Below are 8047 nucleotides of genomic sequence, written 5' to 3'. Positions count from 1 at the left end.
ACTCCTTCGTCCCACGTCTCGTTGTAGTCACCTTTCGCTCCAAATTATAACCCTCTTTCAGTGGCTCCTTATAAGAACTAATGCATAGCGCGACCAACTTTTTGCTTGCATTCACTAGCATCTTCGCTCGGTTCACCGTCACCAAACTTGTCTCCTTCGGAAGAGATGCCGAACGAAATATGAATTTTTCACCATCTTTGGTGAATGTGTACTTCTGAGTCCGTCTCTCGTAGATCGCTTCTCTATCCCACAAATAGGGATTACCCAGTATAACCTGACAAACATCCAACGGAACTACGTCGCACGTGACCTCGTCAATATACGACTCATGGAGCGTAAATTTAAAAGTGCATTGATCAACTACACTCGGTCCCGTCTCCTTCTGAATCTATCCTAATGGATAGGACTTTGGATACTTGACAGTCTTCAGACTCAGCTTCTGAACCAAGGTCTCGGATATCAAATTCTTCTCGCTGTCTGGATCCACTATGGTATCAACCAAACTGGTCTTCACCTGCAACTTAAGAACAAAGAGCTGCTCTCTAGGGTCGTCGTCCTCTTTCGTGGCTTGCTTCCCTGTCATAAGGTTGAGACTATTGTTAGGCCCTGTCATCCCCGGGATTTTTTTCAGAACTTGAGCTATCACGTATGCCTTTTTCTCCTCCTTCAACCCTTATTGGCTTGAGATGAAGATACTTTTCCCAGCACCGATCAGCTACGTGTCCTGTCTTCTCGCAATGACTACAAATCAATCCTGTTTTTCCTGGATCACCCTTTGCCTCGTTGCTCCTCTTTTGCTGGGAAAAGTATCTTCATCTCAATAACTACAAATCAACCCTCCTTAGATTGAGAACCACTGGACTTACCTCCAGTTTGTTTTGCATCTCCCTTTGCCTTGTTGCTCCTCTTTTGCTTGCCTTCAATGGTAATAGCCTTCACGCTCGCCTCTGCAATAGATTCCACCGTGAATAGCTTTATCTCCTTCCGGATGTACTCGCTCAAACTCGTCATATACTTCATAAACATAAAATATTCCTCCGTCGTAATATTAAGGACCATCACCTGCTGCTAGAACTCCGTGGTGTATTCTTGAACGGTTTGATTGACTCTTTGGCGCAAGCCGTATCACTTGTACCAACGCTCCTCAAGAAATCCCATCGGGTAGAATTTTGCTTCCTCAGTAGCTCTTTGAACTTGTTCCACGACACCGTTTTTCTTTCCTGCTTACAATAGGATTTTTACCATGTCAATACATATGCCCCGAAAGCTTTAAAGTCGCGAACACAATCTTCTCTTTTGACGAATAACCATAAAAGGTAAAATACGTCTCCATACGCTCAATCCAATCGTCAAGCCTCTTGACATCAACACTCCCATCATAAACAAGAATCTCTATTCTAAAATCTATCTTCAGATTCTGGTAAGAACCCTTACCCCCTTGATGCAGAACAGTCTTGACAATTTCAGCCTCCTCATCAAAATCAGATTCCTCGCCCTCCCCATCGGACTCTACAAGTTTTTTTTGCCTTTTGAAGAAGATTCCTCCTTTTTGTCCTTTCCTTGAAAAAGATTGACGAGTTATGTGAGAGTCGAACCCATTGTCTCCATCTGTTTCTCCAATGCATCAAGTCTCGTTGAATTATCCCTTTCAGTCATCTTATTCTTTCTTAATCTCTGAACTCCTAAAAAAATAAGGGTCTCGCCAAGCTTCTTGTATTGCGATCGAGTAAGGACCATACACAGGATGCCCCATTCACAGGATCTAATCGCTCTGATACCAACTTGATACGAGTTATCGGACAAACACCCTTGATCGCAGAATTATCAAGAGTGGGTTGAGAAGAATACGATAGAAAACACAAGAACAATTCAGTTTTGGCGAAGGAAAATACCTTATCTAGATTATGAGAATAATAGATTACAAATCTCTCTCTCACAATCTCTTTAGAATCAAGAACAATCTCTCAATTCTCTCTAAATCCTAATCTCTTGGTTAATATCTCACCTCTTTGATTTCTCTGATTCTTTAGAACCCTAAAATAATCCTCTTTATAGAGTTTACAATGTGGATGACAAACTTGTAATTAAACAAACCAAAACCAAACAGGAAAACAGAGGCCTAGGAACCCATCGCGATCGACCGCAGAGGCACGTGCAGTCGACCGAAGCTAACGACTGAAACCAAAACCCATTACAGGGTTTAGCCTGTCGACCGCACATGTCGCTGTGGTCGACCGTGAAAAGTCCAGAGACCTCCCCAGGATTGGTGCATGTTTCCGGTCAACCGCGGTGTCAAGCGCGGTCGATCGCTGGAAGTCCAAAACGTCTCCGGCAGTCTTTTCCTGTAATCTTCGTGGTTTTGCCCGCCTTTGTCGCCTTCAACGACTTCGTCCACGTCTCTATTCTCAAGATATCATGAGAATCACCTATCCTCAAGCTTTCATGAGGATCGCTAAATTCCCGAGGCAAGAAAGAAGATACACACGTATCATTTCATAAGGTTGTGTAACAGTGGCGAAGTCGGGAATTTCAAGAAGGGGGTCTAAAAAAATTAATAATTGAATATGATAACATATAAATTTTCCCTTGATTAATTATTATATAAACATTATAAATAATGAAACTTTCAAAATCAAATTTCAAACTAGAATATTATGCTATGATAGCATTCTTCTTGCCTTCATTTCTTGGTATAGTTTTATGATTTTGGGTAGGGTATTGATTAGATTGAGCTATCTAGATTCTTTAGAATAGAGTTATTTTGGAAATTTAATAAGATCACATTATGATTTGATTTCTAAATTCTAATTTGGAATTTCTGAAGAGTTAGTTGGGATAAGGTTACCTTATATATGTTATGGTTTTTATATTTAATAAAAGCATGAAGAAAATTTTGAGAAATTAGCAACATGAGAGTCGATCTGTGCGCGAAACCGATCTAGCCAGTTGATCTTTATTTTATGAGTTCCTACTATCAATTAATCCTAGTCCTCCATCATCCTCTAATTAATAGCCTAATTCAATAAAATAATAAAGGGTTTGTTTGATATTAGTCTCTTAATCTTTCACATTTGGAATTAGTTATTCAAATCATTAAAGTTGCTATTAGGTCCCCCAACTCTTCAGTTGTTTGAAATTTGTCTCCCTAATCAAGATTAAGAGTGGCAATTAGAGTGATCAGTGTAAAACAACTTTTGAGAGTTTGGGAGCCTACTAGAAATTTCACTAATTTGAAGGACTAATTTTGCTTTAATTGCTACTTCCACTGTTGATTTGAGGAATTATTTTCAAAACAACTCAAGAAGGGGGGGCCTAATAGCAATTTAAGTGATTTGAGTTGTTAATTCAAAATATGGAAGAATTAAGGGACATATAGGATAACAACCCCCACCCCGCATCGAAAAAAAAGATAAAGGAAAAGGAAAAAAAGCAAGCTTTTACAGAGGCCTGTGCTTGTTTGCTCGTCACTTCTCTCCACAAAAGACCAAAGATTACTGCCCCCAAAACACCAAACAACCTCCTCTCTCATAAGAAGACAAAAGCTCAAAATGCGAAATCAAGGGCACTGTTCATCTTCTTTTCTGAAGTCAAAATCTATTGAAACCAAAGTCTATTGAACCAACTTTCGCCCCTTCGGTTGGTTTGCAGAAACAAAAGAAAACAAATGAACATAGCCCTGTTCATCTTCCTCTCAATAATGGCGGGTTCCCTTCATAGAATTGAGCAAGTGTGATCTTACAACTTAGATTTATGAAATTTGTAACCAATACACCCTTGAATTTTTGTATTTTTCAATGTGGGACCAAGCCCCCTTTGGTCCCTACTTAGCCCTGCCCCTGTTATGTCATTGAAGGCCTGTTAGGTTACATAACACAACATGATGAGTTATGTAATAGGTTTTCTTTTCAACAATGCTTCTTATATGCGCCTATGCTCTTCTTTCTGCAATACACCCAAAAATATGATGAAACTATCTAAAATTTGGTCTGGCTACAATTTGGAGAGTAAATTACAAAAGATGATGATTTGAAGGATAATTTTAAAACTATCTAAGATTTTGGGTATTTGATTGAAATGATATTATTATTATTATTATGATCATTGTCAAATCTTTTTCATTCTTGGCCAAAAGGATCTACATTTGAATATATTGATTAATTTGTAAGAAAACTATAATCTTTATCAAATTTACCCGGTGCATTTTTTATGTTTAGCAACTCTTAAACCAACGTGCATTGAATATGAAAAGTTACGAATGATCTCTGCTTTTTATTTCGTGGCATCTAGTGCTCAAATGTCAAAATAAACATGTGTTTCTGCTGTATAAGGACACTTTATGTTTTGACTGTGATGAGATTTATGTAGATCCAATCTTGGAATTGGAATTTTTAAAATTTTTAGTGCATGTTTAAAGCCTGAATGATGTAATGACTGATGGTTATGATTTATATTATCCATATTTTGGCAGGACAAACTAAAAGTTTATCTTGCACCTTTCCTTCATGGAATGCGCTACACATCGTTTGGCCGTCATTTCACAAAAGTTGATAAGCTCAAGGAGGTAAGCAGCCTGTACATGTAGATGTCTAAATGTTAGGTTGTTCCCTTTTTTATTGTGTCAGGTTGTGTTTTTTCATGAATTTAAAGAAATGGATGAGTATCTCCTGGTTATGAATTAGAATTTGGGCAGCAAACTCATTTAACATCGCAATATGATTTTCTCGATGTTGGATTCTCTACGTATTTGTTGAGCTAATTGTAATATTTGAAGACTATTGGCTTGCACAACAACCTGGAGAAGATGATTTTTGAGTATAAAGCATTTAAAAGTGTTAACTGTGGTTATTTGAGTTCAATACTTTGAATAATTGTTGTTTGAGAATTACTGATAGAATATTTCGTCTTCTGCAGATTGTAGATAGGCTTCAATGGTATGTGAAAGATGGTGATACGGTGAGAATTCTAATTTTGTTCGTTTTTTCCCTTTATTACAGGGCATCCTAGGAGCTTCTTTGTTGTTTAGGGCCCTTTCTATAGTACATGGTAACTTGGTTAAACTGTTTTCTGACGGCCACATCTATCCAGGCTGCTATGTCATGCCTGGTAATGTTTCATCTGTGTATCTATTTTTGCTAGGTCTTAGTAGCAATTTATGGTTTCAATCCAGGAACACTCATATTAAAATAATTAGCTTCAATTACTTACAAAGATGCTTGACAAATGTGATACTGCAATCCATTCAAAGGATAATATACTTGCGCAATTAAACTTCGACAGATCATAAATATACCTCACAATCCTCCAACACCACAAGACTCAAGTATTTTATTTACAGTTTTTGAAACTAAATGAAACTCATAACATGTCTACTATAAAATAAATTAATTCATAGTTAACAATGAACCACAGTTCATATGATCCAATTAATACACTTAGTCTAACATTCATGCATAATCAAATACTTGATTTTGATGGCCTTGCCTGGCCTTTCAATTGACTCCATCATCTTCATCTCAAGACAACATAGACTTTCTACTTTTCTACAATCAAACTCGAGAACATCCTTTGCTAACTTGACTTCGTCAAATTTTTAAGAGCTTCTAATAGCTTTAGGAACACTAAGAACTTCGTAGTACTCTCAAGTCAATACAACAACATCCCGGTCATCAACCAAATATAGAGGGAATTTGAAGTCACTCCACGAAATTTAATCATAGGAAACTATGGAAGTATGCTAAATAACTAAAAGAAGTACCAGTAGATTAAATGATCAGATTGCAAAATGTATGTGTGATACGAAGAAACAAATTATGTTACAAAGAGTCTCACCTTCATCATGACTGTACCTTCGAAGATTCTACATCTTTGCGTTGATGAAGCTTTAGCTCTTGAATTATGTTGTCTTTGATACCTGAAATTCCTGTTACGAAAATCTGTTTGTTTTACTACTATTTGGTTAATGCCTTAATGGGTTGGAAATCTTCAAATGTCCTTTCCTATCCATGCACATTCAAATTAGGATAAGTTGTGAATCGCCCACTTGGTGGCCAGTCATCTAGTTTGATGGCGGCGGAAATAAAGCACTAACTCATCTTTCATTTATGCTATACAAGCTTGGTCAACAGATCAATCAAAAGTCAATTATATCATATACTTAGAACTCCTCATAGCATGGATAGATGGTCATTACATGTATACATGTTTATTAACTTTATATCTAGCTATATTGCTAGATCATTATGCCAAGATATATGATGAAATTCTATGTTTAATGGATATATGATGAAACTCTATGATTGCTAGATCATTATGCCAAGATATATGATGAAATTCTATGTTTAATGGATATATGATGAAACTCTATGTTTGCTGTAAAGTTCACTAACTTAAAATTATGAAATTCTATGTTTAATGGATATATGATGAAACTCTATGTTTGCTGTAAAGTTCACTAACTTAAAATTGCTTTCTGTTCAAGAGCTTCAGTATTTTTCTGAGCTCGCAATTCTATATACTACAGAAGAAATTTAGGTAGGATATTTGGTGTTGTATCACATAGATTGCATAATTGTGATTCTTAAACTGTGATATATTTAATATCAAACACAAAGATGAGTGAAACTGTGAACATTCTGAAAATGGTTCTGATCCACCTTTATCAGCTGTTCATTCCTTGCAGTGCTAATTTCTTTTTCAGATTGTTGATTTCTGCTGCGGCGCTAATGATTTCAGCCAATTAATGAAAGAAAAGCTTGATGCAACAGGAAAGAAATGTTCATTTAAAAATTATGACGTCATTCAACCGAAGGTAACTTTTCCTGTTTAAAACTGTATCTTGCCTTGCACAGCTGAAAAATCTGTAGCATCTTTCTTGTGGAAACATAAAACCTCAAAATTGATATTCAGAAACATCACAATAGTTTCTTTTTGATATATTAATCGATTTGTATCTTATTGAATAGTTCAAAGTAAGTTAAGATTTTTTATTATAGATATATCCTAGGTTGCAGGGATGAGGAGTTGATACTTGGTTTTAAGAGTGGTAATGTGTGCATGTGGGCGTGGATGTGTTGTGTGCTTGACCTAAGCTCTAGTTACAGGTTCATGGTCACAGTTTTTTAGAAAACTAGCATTGAAGCCTGAAACCTATAAAGAATTCTTGGAAGTTAACAGTGATGACATCTTGGTGTTTCGGCATAATTTCGACTAGAGTAGGTCTAATTATGATATGATACTCTTTTGATAAGTATGTTTCAAAGAACTTTCGCAACAAGCATTCTGGCTCCACTGAGTTCAGCTATCTCACTGCAGTCTTCACCGAGTTGAGGTGTCCCACTGCAGAGATATGCCCAAATAGTTAAACATATGTGTGGACAGAATGACATGTCCTCAGGGATGACATGTCCTCAGGGAATTTCCTGCGTGTCCAAAAAAGAGCCATATGTTTTCTTAAACAAATATATATGCTTTCTTGTCAGAACACAAAACTTGGAGCACCTCGTAATGCGCTAGTTATTGGCGTCAATTTACTTTCAGTATTGGTGCATGGGAAATGACAGTGGAACTTAGGGGTGTAAACAGTTCGCATAGGGCTCGGATATGATACTTACCATGTCCATATCCACTTACAAATCATGGATATTGATGTATCTCGGTAAGGAAAATTATTAACCGTGTCCGCCAAAATTGGATATAGATACGGATAGGCATGCGAATACTATTGTGGATACTTAGTGGTTATGAGAAAATCAGATAATATTGAAAAAGTTATAGTTCATATGATACAATCATACAAGAGAGTTCATTAGTATGTTTATTGTATCTAAAAAAGTAAGATTTGATCTTTTGATCATCAAAATTAACTTAAATCCATTAATATAGAATTAAAACTGTTGCAACTGTGAACAACAAATATTCAGATATTTCGGATATGGATTTGGATATTTCACTATATATCTGTGTATCCGTGAGGCATATCTATTGGATATATATATTTATTATTTAGTAACCGTATCCAGACATGGATATTTCCTCGGATATAGATATC

General features: G+C 36.4%; 1 protein-coding gene across 2 annotated transcripts in view; it reads left to right on the top strand.

The window, feature by feature from the left end:
* Positions 1 to 8047, top strand: part of LOC109830136 (protein ENHANCED DOWNY MILDEW 2-like) — a 23433-nt gene that overhangs the window by 11377 nt on the left and 4009 nt on the right. For both annotated transcript variants that reach the window (XM_020397301.1, XM_020397300.1), the window contains exons 13-15: positions 4469 to 4561; positions 4912 to 4953; positions 6698 to 6808. In XM_020397301.1, coding sequence (XP_020252890.1) covers positions 4469 to 4561; positions 4912 to 4953; positions 6698 to 6808 — 246 coding nt within the window. The remainder of the gene's footprint in view (positions 1 to 4468; positions 4562 to 4911; positions 4954 to 6697; positions 6809 to 8047) is intronic.

This window comes from Asparagus officinalis, chromosome 2, assembly GCF_001876935.1.
Source record: "Asparagus officinalis chromosome 2, Aspof.V1, whole genome shotgun sequence".
Taxonomy (NCBI): domain Eukaryota; kingdom Viridiplantae; phylum Streptophyta; class Magnoliopsida; order Asparagales; family Asparagaceae; genus Asparagus; species Asparagus officinalis.
Note: the sequence above shows the minus strand (reverse complement) of the source record. Positions and strands in the feature narration are given on the sequence as shown.